Genomic DNA, 16,965 nt, shown 5'->3' with positions numbered 1-16,965 from the left:
AAAAATATTTTTTAAAAGTTTTTCAAAAAAATTATTTTTAATTTTGCTGGTTGGTTTTTCCAGCCCCTGGGCTGGCAACCTCTTTTGTAAATCCACTTTTTTTTTTTTTCCTCCACCCATTTCCCCCTCCTCTCCCTGCAACAAGGACATTTCCCTAAAATCCCAGCCCAAAGTGGGCAGGGCTGGTGCTGCCCATAGTTTTTCAGGGATGTCAGTGCTGGGCAGTGATGGAGAGAGGACAGACAGACAGAAAGGGGGGACGGAACGGATGCAACCCCCACTTTTGGAGTCTGTGAAGCAAAGAGGAAAGGGTGGGTGAGGGAGAGATTCCTCTTGCAGGAGGCAAGGGGAATCCTGTTGACTCCTACAGGCCCTGCTCTTCTCAAAGCCCTTCAGAAATCGTTTTTTAACACTTATTTAATAATTTTTTTCCCTGCTGGCAATCCTACAGCTCTGCTGCTCTACGGTGCATTAGAGAACCAATGGACCAGCTCCTGCCCTTAGACCTCTAGAAAAGCCTGCTTTTGCTAAAAACAAAGAGCCCCCTCCCCCTGAAAATTTAAAAAAAAAAAAAAGAAAAATAATTAAAAAAACCCCCAAAATAAAACCTTACAAAACTTAAAAATGGGGCGTTAGTTTCGTTACCCATATATTAATTCTAAAATTAACGAGCGCCGTGGCCCCCCCAGGCCGGGCCAGCCCCTCCTGGGTGAAACGGGGTGGGGGAAAACTCCAAACAAATCCCAAACAAATTCCCAAAAATTCCAAAATCCGAATCCCCTCTCTCCGCCTGTGTTAGTCCACCTGGAGGGAGAGCGTTGGCTGGGGGAGGCGATGGAATAAGGCAGAGGCTGCGGGGTGGAGGGAGCCCTCCCTGTCCGTGCCCCTCCCGGCTCACGGCTGGGGGGCCCGGGGGGGGTCTTTGGTTTGTGCCCTGCCCTGCTGGGGGTCCGGGGGCGCCGGGGGGAATTACATTCGTCGGGCGGTGCTGGCGGGAGCCTCACTTGCTGTGCTGCTGCGAGGCCGCGGCTCCCTGAGCGTGTTTGTGCTCCTGCTGCTTCACCTGCTGCACGATTTCCCTGATCTTGCGCTGGGCGGTCTGGGGGAGGCAGAAATGGGGGTCAGGGGGCACCACTGGCAGCTCTGCCCCCCTCCCCGAGCCATGACAGCATCACAACCACGACAGCTTTTAACCCCTGGGACAAGCCTGGCTGTAATTAAAGCTGGGGTTTAGCTTGTTTTTCCATTGCTCCATGGCCTCAATTTTGGGGTGTCACCCCCCAGCAGTCAGGAGCCAAAGGTGTGGTATGTGCACCCAGGTGGGATGGGGGAGCCCATTCCCACCCAGTGTGCAAGACAATTTTGGCTAAATTGAGGAAAACTTTAATTTTAAAGCAGCCAAACCTCCTTTATAATTTCTGGCCTCATAAACAAGCTGCTCATAGACTCACAGGATTACTGAGTTGGAAGGGACCCACCAGGACCATCCAGTCCAACCCTCAGCCCTGCACAGGCCCAGCCCCAAGAGTCACCCCCTGTGCCCCAGAGGATCAGCCAAACCCTCCTGGAGCTCTGGCAGCCTTGGGGCTGTGCCCACTGCCCTGGGGAGCCTGGGCAATGCCCAACCAGCCTCTGGGGAAAAACCTTTGCCTGAGATCCAACCTGAGCCTGCCCTGGCACAGCTCCAGCCATTCCCTGGGTGCTGTCCCTGGTCCCCCAGAGCAGAGCTCAGTCCCTGCCCCTCCTCTGCCCCTGCCCAGGAATTGGAACTGCACTGAGGTCTCCCCTCAGCCTCCTCTGCTCCAGCTGAACACACCAAGTGCCCTCAGTGTCCTCACACGGCTCCAAATCAAGGCCCTTTTCCCCATCCTTGTTGCCTCCTTTGGACACTCTCAAATGGCTTCAGATCCTTCTTACACTGCAGTGACCAAAACTGCCCAGAAACCTCCCAGATCAGGGCAGCAGGATGCTCAGGGAACGAATGCTGTGCTTGGTGGCTTTCCTTAACCTGGCTGGGAATGCCAGAAAAGCCACGGTCACGTGGCCAAACCTCACCTGACTGGCAAAGAAATGCCCGATGATTTTGACGACGACCTCGTCGTTCTCGTCCGGGGTTTGGTCCCGCGGCACAATCACTTCTGCACTCGTTAAATTCTGCAGCTCGTTCACCTGGAGAAAAGGACACAGATCCAGCTTTTGCAGTGGAAGAGCCAAAATCCTCCGCTGCCGGTGCCACCCCTGGCTCCGAGCCGGCACATGGCACCGGGAATGCTGTGGGTCACACCCTGTACCCCTCAGCCACCATGAAGAGCCACCTCCAGGGACTGAGACATTGCTGGGATCACAGAGCACCCAGACAGGGTGATGGGACATGGGGGACGCCCAACTCTGCCCCACTGGGGCAGGTGGTAGCACCCCACATCCCCCACCTACCGTCTTGCCGCCTTTGCCGATGACGCGGCCGGCGGCAAAGGAAGGCACCTTGATGTGGGCTTCGAGCTTCACCTCCTCCTTCGGGTTAAAGAAGTTTTCCTCTTTCAGCTTCCCGAATATTCGTCCCTGGGCCTGCAGAGGGGACAGAAGAAGGGAAGTAAAACCAGCAGTGCCTGCCGTGCCCTCCATCCCCACGGGTGATGATGCGGCCATGTCCACCAGCACCAAAGTCGTGGTCCCAAGCCATGAGCCCCCCTGGCACTCAGAGGGTGGCAGCACAGCAGGGACTGCAGGGATGCCCTTGCTGTGTCCCTGCCCATGTCCTCACCCAGCACCCACCCTCAGCCAGCACACCTTGAACTGAGCCTCGGGTGGCCCCGTGATGATCACCATCCGCTCGCTGGCATCCGGACCTTCCGCTGGGGCGATCTGGGAGGGAGTGGGAAGGACTGTGAGTGGGACCTCTTCCTCGGGCAAGACCTCCCCTAAATGGGATGTCCGCCCCATGCAAGAACATCCTCCCCATGCAAGGACATCCCCCCACCCGTGCAGGAGTGACAACCAGGCTGCAGGACTGGGTTTCCACTAATTTGGGGAGTAAAACCACCCCCCAAGGGCTCCCATTCTCTGCCCTCAATAGCAGGAAGGGGAAACTGAGGCATGAAGGCCCCGGGTAACCCCTGTAGAGCCCTGCTCACCTTGATGGAGGCACCAGCAAACCGTGCCAGCTGTTTGATGTGCTGCCCCTTCTTGCCGATGATGGCCCCCACCGCCTGCGTCGGGATGAACAAGTTCACCACCTCCTGCTCCGGCAGCTGGAAGGGGCACAGAGGAGCCAGAGGGTCAGGGGATCAGATGGATCTGGGGGTGGCCTCCCCACCCCAGCATGCCAGGGTTGAGGAGGAGCTGGGTTGGGCTGGGTTGGTGCGGGTTGAGTTGGGTAAGTTCTGGGTTGAGTTGGGTTGGGTCGAGGTGCTGGCACCCACCTTGTTTTTTTGCCTGCCCTGGCCACACAATCCCCCCCTCCCAAGGTGCTCAAGTGAAGACCTCATGGAGGGAGGTGCTGGGGCACTTTTGGGGTGCTGATGGGGGAGGGGCACTTACAGGGTGCTGGTGGGGGAAGGCGCTGGCCGGAGAGGCTCCGTACAGACCCGACACGTAGGCTGAGGAGCCCTGTGGTGGGAGAGGAAACAGGGTCAGTGACATCAGTGATGTCCCCAACGTGCCAGCCCCTTCCCAGTCCCATCCCAGCCACCCCTAGTACGAGTGAGAAGAGCAGTGTGCCACCACCATGAGCCTGGTGGGGACTCAGGGACCACACCCCACCCCCTGAGACCCCTCTGAGACCGTGGGTGCACCCAAGGGTGTAAAAGGGTGAGCTACAGCCTGGATGCTGTGCTTCTGGCCCAGCACAAAGGGGCTGGGAGGCAGTGGGAGCTCCCAGTTAACCCCAGTTCCTTCCCACTGCTGGTTTTTTGGTCATGTCCTGCTGCTGGAGCGGCCACAACCCTGGAAAGCCTCTTGGTTGTGCTGCAACCACCACTGGTCCCCTGTTGAGAAGGTGGGGATTGGGGAGAACTGAGCAAAACGTCTGCTTTGGCTCTGATTTCCATCCCCATTGTCCCTCTCCAGTTCCAAGAGAGGGAAAAGCAAAGGCTGAAGATGTTCTCCCAATACCCAGGCTGGGAGCAGGGAGAAAGCAGGGGATCTCTCCATGGCCAGAAGGAAGGACTGTGTGCCAGCACCCCAACCCAACCCACTCCAACCCAGCTCAACCTCTTCCGTGTCTCAAATCCATCAGACATTTCTCCTGGCAACAGACACAACTCCCTCCCACTCTGGGGGACATCAACAGGTCATCTCCCACCCAGCCAGGGTGGCCCCCACTTCTCAGCCTCCCCCATTCACTGTGAAGCTCCTTTCTCATCCTCCATCCTTGCCCAGTCTCTAGACCTCCACATTTTTCTTACTATAAATAAACAGGGGCGATTTCCAAGAGGAAATTGCTCTTCTTGGCCTCACCAGGGGGACTTAAAACAGGACATGCAAAGCTTTGGGGTGAAGAGACCCCACACCAAACGCTGCCCTTCAGAAGCCTGCCCAGACCCTCCCCATCACACCCACAAATACTTCCCACAAGCTGATGTCTCCCAACACACAGGGAGAGCATCCTCCCCTCCATGGGCTGGCACAGACAGACCAACTGACCCTCCTGGTGCCCTCCAGAGCCACCACATCCCCCCTCACCCACCCTGGCACTCACCGTCCTCCTGCGCCCGCTCTGCTGCTGCCATCGCCAGGGAGAGAAAACAGTACAAATCAATTAACCCACAACTTGGAATAAATTCTTCAGAGACAAACAGAGACAGCCCACAGCACCTGGGGGACCCAAGGGTGCTCTGCAGATGCTGCTGGATGGACTTTCTCTATCAGCACCTTGGCCACCGTGGTCTCTGGGCACTGGACCATTGCTGCCCACACGGGACCTCAGGGGTTTTGAAGATCCTTCCCCAGGTCTCAGCACCCCATGAACAATGAAAATGCCTCCCTATGAGGTGGAGTGGAGACTGGCTCCCTGCAAGCACAACCCCTGGGTGCCAGGGCAGGGATCCAAGGTGATCCTTTGTTGGTGGATGCACAGAGTGGGCTGCTCGTCCCCTGCACATCCTGTGACCACACCAGGGGACTCAGGTGGTCACCAAGACCAGACCCACAGAGCACAACCCAGCCCACACCAACCCAGTGTTGGGCTTGGAATCAGGACTGAAGAGCACCCACAAGGTTCTTCCATGCTCTCTTCAGACACTGACCCCCCACAGCTAGTCCCTAAACACGTGAAACCAAGCTCAGCACAACACAGGGATCTTCCCAGGAGCGGAATCCAAGGAAGGACAAGCCACCTTCATTCCCTGTCCTCTCCATTCTGCTGCCACGACAGCATCCTCCCCAAATGGCCAAGAGTCAGAGCTCCCACTCAAGGCTCCTGCAGTTCCAGTGACCACCCAAAGCCGACAGCTCCAGCAGGACTCTCCAGACACCACTCTGCCCCCAGGAACACACCCCCACACCCCAAAGCCTCCCACACTTACTGCAAAGGGGTGGTAGGGGGTGGCAGCTGCAGCCCCTCGGGTCCCCGGGGCGGACGGGAGCATGGACAGCCCTGTGGAGAAGATGCCCAAGGCGTTGAGGTTCAGTCCTGGGATCAGGTTGGCTTGTTGCTGGGAAAACAAAGACGTGGAGAGAGGTGTGAAAGGCAGAGTGGGGGTTTTGGGCTTCTCACCCCTCTGTGAGTGCGATGGGTGAGGGCCAACCAACCCTTGTCATAACATATTGACACTCTCCCCTCCAGTTTTCTTCTGGCCACCTCAGTGGAGCGGGAGCATCCCAGGGGGAAGGCTGGAGCTTACATTGACAGCCACCACGTCGTTCTCGTAGGCCTCTCTCAGCTTCTTCATGATCTCCACCTCGGCATGGGAACAGGCCTCCGTGCTGCCCTTCACCGTGATGGTCCGCTCGGGGTTGTAAATGGTCAAATCCTGCAAACTGCCCGCAGGGAAACCCGGACACGCCGTTACATTCTTCCTCCGGGGCAAGAAAAGCCCCAGGAAAACTCAAATCAAAGCTGAGGGTTCCTCCCCAAGACAGATTCCACACATCCCTCCCTCTCCTGGCCCAGCGCCACCATCCACCTGGGCTGAGGAACATCCACCTGGGATGGGAATGCACACGGAAGGACACAACTGCTCTGTTTTCTGGCTCTAGCACAGCCCATCCCATGCTGGATGGAAGGAGGTGGCTTGGTGTTCACCAGGACTTCACTGAATCATGGAATTCCAGAATGGTTTGGGTTAGAAGGGACCTTAAAGCCCATCCAGTTCCACCCCCTGTCATGGGCAGGGACACCTTCCACTAGCCCAGGTTGCTCCAAGACCTGTCCAACCTGGCCTTGAACACTTCCTGGGATGGGGTAGCCACAGCTTCTCTGGGCAATCTGTGCCAGGGCCTCCCCACCCTCACAGATAAGAATTCCTTCCCAATATCCCATCTATCCCTGCCCTCTGGTAGTGGGAAGCCATTCCCCTTGTCCTGTCACAGGAACTTACGGGGAGATGGTGATCTTCGTGCCTGTGTCCTGCTCAATCTTCTTGAGGTTGCGGCCCTCCTTGCCAATCAACCTCCCCACCAGGCTGTTGTGTGCCAGGATTTTCAAGGGAATCTCTTCTGCTCTAAAACGGATTCAAAAATAAAATCCAAAGGTCCGTCTGGCCAGGAAACCCATTTCCAGGTAGGGGCACTATGGATGCGGTGGAAGGAGCAGAAGAACCACCACCATTTCAAACCACCACCCGTCTGGCTGAGCCCGCAGCACTCACGATTTAGTTTCATCAGCCTCCTTCTGCATGATATCCAGGATCATGCGACAGGCTTCGGAGCAGCCCTCTGGTGTGGCATGGATGGTGATGGGCTTTTCGGCGGCGCCAGCGTTCTCCTTCCGGTGGATGTCGACCCTACGGAGAAACAACCGGCAGAGAGGAGCCCCCTGAGATGGGTCTGGCGGCACACAGAGGTTTCTGAGAGCTCAGGAGCTGAGAAAAAACTCGTTTCAACACTTGCTCAAGCTTTGGGGTGAACCTGGGTCTCAGGTGCATCTGCCACCACCTGGCTCATGCAAGCCCAGGTCGTGTTTGGTTTCGGGTGCTTTGGACCAGACCTGGGCTATGTTTGCCTTTAGGACATGAGGTCCCTGGGAGCTGAGGGGCATCACAACATCAACCAATGCATCGAGGAGGCAGAACAAACCCTCAACAGCTCAAAGCCCTCAGCCACCTGCCTATCCTCTCTGATGCCAGTCCCACTCGGAGCTGGAGACCAGGTCAGGGGTCTCCAGAGGTCCCTTCCGACCTCCACCTCTCTCTGCACAACACCCGAGGCTGTCCAGCGACCACGTCCTTCGGGACAGAGAGAACTTACCCGTGGGCAGCGTCTGTCCCGACACGGAGGCAACACGTCAACAACAGCGCTGGTACTCACGCCCTCCCTCGGGAGAGCAGCAGCCCCTCCCGTGCGCCCGGCGGGACCTGCTCTCCTCCTCTGGTCCTCCCTCAGCTCATGGCGGGGAGGCAGAACGCGCCTCCAGCTCGCTCCTCATGCTCAACCGTACCTGGCAAAGGCCCTGAGAGAGAGGGAGAGAGGAAAGCAGGGTAGGAGACTCCCGCACTTCAACCACGCGGCCCGGAGAGCAGGGGGAAGCGACCTCTCCGTCTTCTCCGCGCGAGGCCGCGCGCTCTTCCCGCCGCAGAATGACGGACGCCATGCAGCTGTCCTGCCACGGGCCACCACCGTGTGTCCCCGTCACTGCTGCAGCCAGGGCCACATCTTCTGAGCAGGGGCGGCAGTGGCCGCTCAGCCCCTCGGTGAATCCCACCGGTGCTCAGCTCCGACGTGGCAGAGCCTCAGGCCACGTCTCCGAGGTCTCCGTCCTGACCGGGGTCACTCCTGGTGTCGCTGTGTGTGCCAGGCCAAGGGCTGTGGGGCAGAGCCACCCCCATCTGTGGGGGAATGGTGTGGGGTCCCGGTGGGTTTGCACAGCTCAACTCTTCCATGAGCTCCTGAGCCAGCGCGTCGGAACGTGAGCAGTGGAGGGTGAGCCAGGTAAGGCTGGGGGAGCTGAGATAAGGGCAGAGCCAACTCCACCAGCTCCAAAGGGACCTCAGAGTGGTTCCATCCAAGTGCTGAGTAGGGAGTGAAAACAGAGCGTGATCCCTTTTGTAGGCTCCATCTCTCCGGATCTCCCACGGCTTCAGCCAGAGCTGCTCGGGCAGGAGGCTGGTCCCGAGTGGACTGTGCAAGGAGGTGATGAGGACACTGGCACCGCTGAGCTCTCCCTGCCCTTGGTCACATCTACAGCCCGTGGTGACCCTGCTGTGTGCTGTGTGACACCTCTGAGGCGCTCCCAGCCGTGCAGCTCCGTCAGGTTGGTTTGCAGGATCTGTTCCCAGCAGGCACAGGGACACGCTGCCTCCCCCTTCGCCAGGGACAGGGCAAGAACATCACAAGGGGCCACATGAGGTGATGACAGACCAGGCTGATGCTCCCAGTTAGGGGGAACCCATGAGGATCCCAACAAACCCCACAGATGGGAGCCAAGCAGCTCCTTGAACCCACGAGCAGCTGAGGCTGGTGGAGGTGGGGACACAGCTGAGCCTCCGCCCTGGAGGAGGACCAAGCACCAGGGAAGGGCTGAATGGAGGCACTGAGGTGATGAGGACCTGGGACAATCCCCAGAGAGAGGCATGAGCCAAGTTTCTGGCTGACCAAGCCATCCCACACCTGGGTGTGAGGCATGAGCTCCCTTTGCAGAGGGAAGATGTGACGCCAGAAAGGGGCTGCCGTGTTCAAGGCATGTCCCACCCCAAAGAGCTGGAGAAGGGAGAGCTCTGGACTTTCCAGCACATCCCAGTGCCACTGCTGCACGGCTCCATTCCAATGGGAGGATGGGGAAGGGGCACCCTCACCCCATCACCAGGAGCTGCAGGAAGGGGCGACCAGGGATGGTGGGACAGGGACAGGGCAGGTTTGCCCATGGTGTAGCAGGAAAAGCCTCCAAGACACATCACAGGGGTCTGGGAATGTTTCAGGGAGTGGTGGCCATGAGGGACAGCCCTCTCCAGGTGGACAATACGGTGTTCATGCAGGGTTATCCCGGTAGCCATGGTCCTCTCCTCACTGAGTTCCAGGGGCTGTGGAAGGTCATCTGGTGGGGTGGGCTCTTGGCCTGGGCTTCTTTGTGGGAGAAGATGGCTCAGCCTGGGGACAGTTTTGTCCCCTGGAGCTCAGGAGCATGTCTGGGATCACTGTGTGTGCAGCCAGGCGGTGAAGTCCAGTGACCAGAAGAATCCAGAACCCAAGGTCGCTTTGGGTAGGAGCAGGGGCTGGACATCACTCAGGTTGGCCTGAGCAAGGACACAGCTGTGGGATGACACCCCAAACTGAAGGAAAGGGTCTCCTGAGACTGCCCAGGATGGGTGCTTGAGGTCCTCTTTGCCCAGGGCTGGAGTGGAAGTGGTGGTACATGGTCTCTGTGGGTAGGTCAGGAGAGGGGGTGAGCACGGAGTGCGGCCTTCCTCCAGGGCACCGGGTCTTCAGGGCAGGCACAGGGAGCTAATCCATAAGGAAGGACAATTTCATAGTAGAAACTACCCCAGGCAGCAGCGTTTGACCTCGTGGTCAGGAAAAACCAGCATCTTCCCACTCTTCACCAGGCTCAGGGCTTGGAAAGGGCAACTTCCAGTCTTGGGTGGTGGGAACACAGCTACCCCTGCTGCTCATCCCACCAGGACTCACCTGGAGAAGGGCTTGTGGCCAACAGGGACCAGCTCACAGCCACCAGGCGGCCCTGCCTGAGGGCCAGCCGGGCTCCAAGAGCTCCTCTCTCCCTACTCATCTGCCCCATTTCCATACAAACCTCTTCCTGCCAACCCAATGCCGGGGTCTAGATCGTCTTCCTAGACGTCCTCCGGCCGCGCTACTACCAAATAATTTGCCTCTAAAAGCTCCTCTGGGAACTAGGATGCTGTTATGGGACAGGAGTCCTACGTCCCATGGGATCACTGGGTTTGGGATGATGAGCATGGGAGAAGGCAGCTTTGGGTTAGACACAAACACACCTGGGCAGGAACAAACCATGCAGGAAAACCATGCGGAGGATCAGCGGTGAAATCAAGGAAGACAGCGACAAGAGAAACATGGAAAACTTTGGCAAGACAAATCCCCCTTTTTGTTCTTTCCTTCTTTTTTTTTTGAAAATAGAAATGTTAAAAAAAAAATGTTAATGGCTAAAAAAGGCTTCCAACAGTTACAAAGCCTGTCCTTCTCATGGCAGTGCTCCCACGGTGTCCCCTTTCCCCCTACAACAGCTCTAGCCCATATGGGATGCTCATCCCATATGATTATGATCCCACTGATGAGCAAATCCCGAGGGCAAAGACCACTGCACTGAGGATTCCCCTCTGGGATTTTAACCCCAAACTTGCCATTTCTCCCTAAAGCCTCATCCCCAGCTGCTTTCATGAGGCTTTAGGAACTCATTCCTGGCCTTTTCCAACCGTGCATCCCCCTCCTGCCGCACCGAGAACACCCTGGCCAGCAGGAATGGTTCAGGATTTGAGCTCTGCCACCATCCCCTGAAGGCTGCACCCCAAGGAATCAGCACTGGCCGGCACTCCAGAGCCCCGAGTGCAGGGAGGACCCCAAGCTGGGACCTGCAGCACCCTACAGAAGGAAACAAAACCATTGGAAGTACTTACTTGGACTGGGTTTGCTTAGTAAGGTTCTTTATGGTCAAGCCCTCCTTTCCTATGATCGCACCAACAAACTGCGTGGGCACCAGCATCCGCAGTGGGAACTCGAGCTGTTTGGGCTGCGAGGAGCCCCCCGGGGAGGAGCCCCGCTCCCTGGAAGAGTGGCCCCCGCGGCGGGATCGCTGGGGGGGCGGAGGGGAGCTCACCTCTTCATCCGGGATGTAGGAAATCTTGAAGGAATAGTTCTCAAACTGGTGGTTGCTCAGCTTCTCTATGGCTCTGCAAGGCAGGGACACGCGCAGGGTGCTGAGGGGCTCCCCGGGGACGGGCACCCCACCAGCACCCCCAGAGCCTGGTAGTCCACGGCCCCTCCCCAGTCCTCAGCTTCTCCCTCCCCGGTCTGGAGAAGGTGGTCACAGGAAGCCAGAGCCCCTCGCTTTTCCCATGAGGAGCAAGTCCCGTAGCGTGGTGGGACATCATCCCCTCCCACGTGGCTGATGCTGGAGCTGGCACACAGCTCATCTCCCCAGCAGAGGTGAGATGGCAGCCTGGGGACCTGCCCCTTCACCTGGGAACCTAATCCCGGGCAAAGTACTTCCCAGAAACAGCCTGACAGGCTTTTTGGACATGGAAAAGGTGATAGAGCAGCTCTGAGCAACCACCACAGCTCCAGGGAGAGGGATGTAGCACGTGGTACCCCTTTTTTGGAAACCCCAACTTGGCTTTTCTCACTCTCCCATCACCACCACATTTCTTCACCATCTCTGCCATCTCCTTCACCACCTTCAGCAGCTCTAACTGGGTGGTCACACTGGTGATTAATCTGGTGCATTCCCTGTTTTGGCCTGGATTTCCAACCTGGGAAGACGAACTGCTTATCTGACCTGACCCTCAGCTTTCCATTTTGCTGCCTGAAGACAAGGCCACTGAGCCATGGCAGAGAACCCTGCAGGAAGGACAGTGTCCAAAGGGAATTTCACGTCCAGGAGACAAGGAGAGAAGGCCCCTTGAAGGGACAACCACAGGGCTGATGGTCACAGGAAACCCCATCTCCCACCAGGGGAGAAGGCAGGAGACAGCCCAGCAGTGGGACAGCTTAGACAGAAGACAAGATGCCTGGGATTCCTCAGGAAAAGTCTGGGTGCTGTGAAATTATGGACAAAGCAAAACAAAGCCCACTCACACTTTTGCCTCTTCCTTGGTCGCGTAGGTCACGTTGACAACGGCTGTTTCTGTGTCTGTGTTCACTGGGGGAGCAAGAGGAGGACAGTTAGAGCAGGGAGGGAGAGAGGTCACTGCTGCTCCCAGCACACTCCAGAGAGGGGACACAGCTGGGGACAGTGGGATGGGGATGCCTGGCACTGCTGTACTTCCCCCCAGCACAAGGACAGGGCTGGAACAAGACCAGAAGGTGCCAAAGCTGGATCCAGGCAGGACACTTAGCTGGACATCCCCAGTCCATCAGTGGACCCCAAACAACACTCAGCTCATTTTTACAGGCCAGGAACCAGGAGAATCCCTAGGGATGGAGGATGGATGGCCCATGCCATCCCACCACGGAATGGGCAGCTCTACCTCTGCCAGCAGGGCTTGGGTCCAAAAGGAAAACCAGTTCAGCCCAGTACTACTGGGATAATTAGGTTTCACCCCAGTGGGTTTCCTTTTCCTGTGGTGTGGGCAGAGCCAGGGAGCAGCGCTGAGGACCACGCTGGGCCATCTTACCTTGCTCTACGTTCTCCACCGTCCCGTACTGAGCTAACAGGCCATCCAGCACCTGGGGAGAGCAGCAAACCAGGCAGGTGAGGCCCCAGACAGTCAGGGGAAGAGCCCACTCCCCCCACAAACACCCTCCAACATCACCCAACTGCTTAAATGCCTTCACCCACCTGCATCCCACCATCCCAAAGACGCCCCGCCACTCAAAGCTGCCCCACAACTCCGTGACCCACAGACAGGCAGGAGCTGGGGCCCAGTTCATGCTCACTCCTGGGGTTACTGGGAGGGTAAAGGGTGGCCCACGGGCAGACCACGTGCTCCAATAGCACAGCTCGTGCTGATGGAGGGGGAGATGAACGGGATGTTTTTAGGATCGGCCACTTCTTACCTCCCACTGTAGGTGGGGGGGGATATTTCGGATCTGGATCTTCCTGCTCCTGCAAAGACAAAGCCCTCGGTTAGGGTCTGCAGGTGCCCCACAGCAGAGGGAACAGCCTCTCTGGGAATCACATGGCAGTTGGGGAGAGCTTTCCAAAGCATCCCGCTTCCCCACGCCGAGCCAGGGCAGCTCATCCCCAGGGAAAGAGCTTCTCCCAGCTTTGCCCCAGTCACCCTGCCGGGCCTGGAGCTGTCTCCAGAACGCTCCCTCCTCATGCTGGCTGTCAGGTTTCCAAGGAAACCTCCTGAAAGGAGCCTCTGCAGAGCCATGGCCGCACAGGGAGGCTGGGATGCATGGACACCCCTGACCATGCTGCCCTGGGCTGGGGGCTGGGTGGGGACAGGACCCCCAGCCCCACCACAGCCAGCCCTGCTATTCCTTGAGGGGGCTCTCCAAACACGTATCCTGCTGTGTCCACCACTTCCCAGCAAAGTGGGGCTGCTTTCCTTGGGGAAACCTAAATAAATATTCTTGGAGCTGGCCAACACACCCAACCTTCCAACCTGACATGATTGTGTTCCCAATCTGGCCATGGCTGCATTCCCAACCTGGCCACGGCTGCATTCCCAACCTGGCTTTGACAGCATTCCCAACCTCATGACTGTGCTCCCAACCTGGCTGTGGTTACACTCCCAAGCTCACCACGGAGCAGCCTTGGGGAATGGATGCACAGGAACCACTGCCAAGGCTTCCTATGGCATAACAGCCACCAAATACCTCCCTAGCCTGGTTGTGCTTGGGCAGTGGGGAGTTTTGAGACAGTCCAATCCATGGAGGATCCAATCAAGCCATGAGCTCATCCATGGGCCACTCAGATCAGCATTCCCAATCCTGCTTGTAGTCAGTCAGCTCTGACCAAAGCACTGTCCTATGTTCTCAGCTCTCCCAATACCCAGGATGAGCTTCCTGACAGCTCCTCCCACCCCACCCCGCCAGGTTTTGGGAGTTGATCAGCAGCTGGAAGCTGATTTTATGAAGTTTTCCCCTTCCTTGGGATGAGATCAAGGAGAATGCTTGGAAGGACAGGCACCACCAGCCTCAACACTACGTGGGGACAGGGAAGCAGCTCCAGCTGATGGTCATCAACACCCAGGGGCTTTGGGCCAAATCCCGCAGGACCAGGAGGCAGGAGGAGATGGAAGAATACATCAACACCCTGATTCCACCAGCAATCTTCAACTCCTGCCTGCTCCAAGGGATGCATCCCATTCCCAAAATGCCTGGTGACAGGCTGTGAGGCTGCTGTGCCAGAGCAAATCCCAGTGAGTCTCAAACCACTGGAGAGAGCTGCCTGGTTACTCCCACCACCTTCCAGGCCCCAAACAATGGGTGGAACCTTCACTGGCCTTATCCCAAGGTGCCACACTTGGCTGCAAGCCAAAGCATCACCACAACCAGCCTCCTCCTGCAGCTTGGGAACCATCAGGAATGCCACAGGCTGGACCAGGGAGGAGCTGCTCTCCCTTTGGGGTTCAGCTGGCTCAGCTCACCCGCCACCAAAGCCCAGTACACAGGGTACTTTGAGGGAGCTCATCCAAGAGAAACCAGCACAGCAGCTGCACACAGTCCCCTGGCCACTCCCGGGAAGCCTCTGCCTTGAACTGAATTGCTCCAAGGCTGTAATTTCCCTACATGTCTCCCAAGGGAGATGCCATGAGAGATGCCAAGGGAGATGCCAGAGCAGCCCAGTCTCCTGAGGTGGTGCTCACCCCTCTGTGCCTGCCACCCACCTCCCCAAGCACCCAAACAGAAGGATCACAGCACAGTGCCACGTAACCCCAGTGCCACGTAACCCCACTTCCCAAAAGGACACTACAACATATTCCCACTTCCAATGTCCATCCAAGCTCGTGCAGAGCACCTAAAGACACTCAAATGGTGCTCCAAGGTTCCCCCCACCCCCAGGCAGGACTCCCAGCAGCTCATCATCACCACTGACCATTTAAAATAAGGTTATTATTCCCACAGGGTGTTTTTAAGGCTCTTGTAATTCCCCACCTGGCTGGAGCAGTGCTGGACCACACACAGTCATCACTGATGGAGTGATGGATGTGTGATTCCCAGGGCTGGGGCAGGGACAACCCTCCTCCAACACCACTCCCAGGAGGACCTGGAGGCAGAAACCCCCTTTATTTTTATTTTAGTTTCATTTTCCTCGCTCCTCCCGAAACCTGGGGACTGATTTCCAGGGACAGGACCCCGGCACAGGAGCTCATGACCAGAGGCAGCAGCCACGTTTCCCCCAACCAGTTTTGCAGCAGGCTGGTGGGGATTTAAAAAACATAATAAATGTAACAACCACTTCGGGGAAAAACACTTAAATGTGTGATGCAACTGCCACAGCAAGCTGTCCTTGGATAACCTGGAGAGCTGATCCTCCTGTATCACCCTTTGGCTCTGCCCTACCTGCACACCCACCTCGTGCCCAGACCAGGACAAAGTGCCCTATGGGAACAGAGCACCAGCTTCAAGAGCTAAAGAAACCAGGTTCACCTGCTATTTTTCCCTCCTAAATTCAACCCAAACAGGTCCTGCCCGGCAGCAGCTCCAGGAGGGAGCATCTCCTTCATCCCAGAGCTGCGTTTTCGGCACCGGCAGCACACGTGGGATCGAGGAGGGAGTGAGGCTGTGGGGTGGGCTCAGGAACTAATCCAGCTTGTGTGTCATTTCCTGCATCCATCAGAGCAAAATCATGGGGCTGACATCACAATCCTGAAGGGAAAGGGGATGGAAACCCAGGAAAACCTGCCAGCATCACCCCGTGCCACGTGCCCGGGGTCTGCACTTGCTGAAATCAAGCAATAAAACAGAAAATGCCTTAAAACTTATGGTGGGTTCCCCAGAATCAGGTGGATTGAAGGTTTTTTTGGCACATCTCCCTCTTTTCCAGCGTGGCTCCCTGTCCTCCCATAGCTGCCAGGGAAACAGTGGGTAACAACCCCCTCCAAAATCCAGGGACACAGAGGGAGGATAAAAAAGATGAGACGAAGGTGTGAAATGAAAATGAGCCACCAGCTCCCTGCTCAACCTCCACAGGTCCTCCCTGGATCCTCCTGTGGATCACTCAGCCATCCCCTGCTCTCCTGCTCCAGAGGGTCTTCACATCCCAAAGTATTTGGGAATCAGAAACTCAATTTCACTGAGCTGGCTTAAATATAAGCCCTGTAATAATACTACAATAATAAAAATATAGTAATATAACAACATGATAATACAATAACATGAAAAATCATATATAATGGTATATAATTAATATTACGGAATATAATATTCACCACTCTCTGCCCTAAAAAAAGCAGAATTTTTTTCTACTCAAGCTTTAGTATCTTAACTGTATTAAAGCCACAAAGGGATTTTATCACCTTCCACCTTGGATTGGTGCTGGGGGCAGACAAAACACGGTCTGGCAACTCCTGCTTTCCTGAAAAATCAGTTTTCAAGAGAACTGGGGGGAAAAACCAGAGGGACAACGTGCTGGAAATCAAACAGGAGCCCTGCCTGCTTTATGAAATATTTGTCCCAGGGAAGAAAACATCTACAAAAAAGATTCCCATCAGCAGGCACGGACCAAATTCCATCCCAGCTGAATTTTCCAGACCCAGCCACACTGACCAGGCAGGGAAGGAAGTGGCTGTTGGGTTTGTGTCTGCCATTATATATATATATATATGTATATATATATATATTTTAAGTCATCAGGGTCATCCTGGACAAGTTTTGCTGCCTCCCAACCCCATCCAGCAGCGGATCTTCCCGAGTTGTTCCATCAGTGCCAGGCTGGATGAGCATTAAAGGGCTGCCCCAGTTTCAACCAGTTGCCAAGAGCATCGAGGCTGCTCCAGTTCCCTCCCAGCCCAGGCTTTGCCCTGACGCTCTTAAGGAATTAAAATCCCTTGTTGTTAAAGCCCAGCAACCTGCCGAGGGTCGGGAGCACGGGATGGACACAGCCCCGGGAGCTGGGATGTATTAACAATAGGGATGGACGGGAATAACGGCCCATCTGTCACAGCCCGGCCACAGGAAGGGGGGGAGGAAACAAAAGAGGGTGGGGGAAGAGAAGGGAGGGAAATTAGAAGG

The 16,965-nt window shown here is 56.5% G+C and overlaps 1 protein-coding gene across 2 annotated transcripts; it reads right to left on the bottom strand.

The window, feature by feature from the left end:
* Nucleotides 1-434: 434 nt before the first annotated feature.
* On the bottom strand, nt 435-15,471 carry IGF2BP2 (insulin like growth factor 2 mRNA binding protein 2). 2 transcript variants are annotated; one of them, XM_027631388.1, is made up of 16 exons: nt 15,382-15,471; nt 12,838-12,886; nt 12,456-12,507; nt 11,917-11,980; nt 10,740-11,012; nt 6,807-6,941; nt 6,537-6,659; nt 5,841-5,976; nt 5,523-5,651; nt 4,697-4,720; nt 3,538-3,606; nt 3,132-3,248; nt 2,788-2,862; nt 2,434-2,565; nt 2,056-2,169; nt 435-1,099 (listed from the first exon to the last, which is right to left on the bottom strand). In XM_027631388.1, exons 1-16 carry the CDS (start codon nt 15,456-15,458, stop codon nt 1,001-1,003), a joined length of 1,668 nt encoding a protein of 555 aa, XP_027487189.1. In that variant the 5' UTR covers nt 15,459-15,471; the 3' UTR covers nt 435-1,000. The 2 variants fall into 2 exon arrangements, with proteins under 2 accessions (XP_027487189.1, XP_027487190.1); XM_027631389.1 differs by having other exon boundaries at nt 4,697-4,717.
* Between the last annotated feature and the right edge of the window lie 1,494 nt (nt 15,472-16,965).

The sequence above is a fragment of the Corapipo altera genome, unplaced genomic scaffold, assembly GCF_003945725.1.
Source record: "Corapipo altera isolate COAL_440 unplaced genomic scaffold, ASM394572v1 61499, whole genome shotgun sequence".
Classification (NCBI taxonomy): domain Eukaryota; kingdom Metazoa; phylum Chordata; class Aves; order Passeriformes; family Pipridae; genus Corapipo; species Corapipo altera.
Note: the sequence above shows the minus strand (reverse complement) of the source record. Positions and strands in the feature narration are given on the sequence as shown.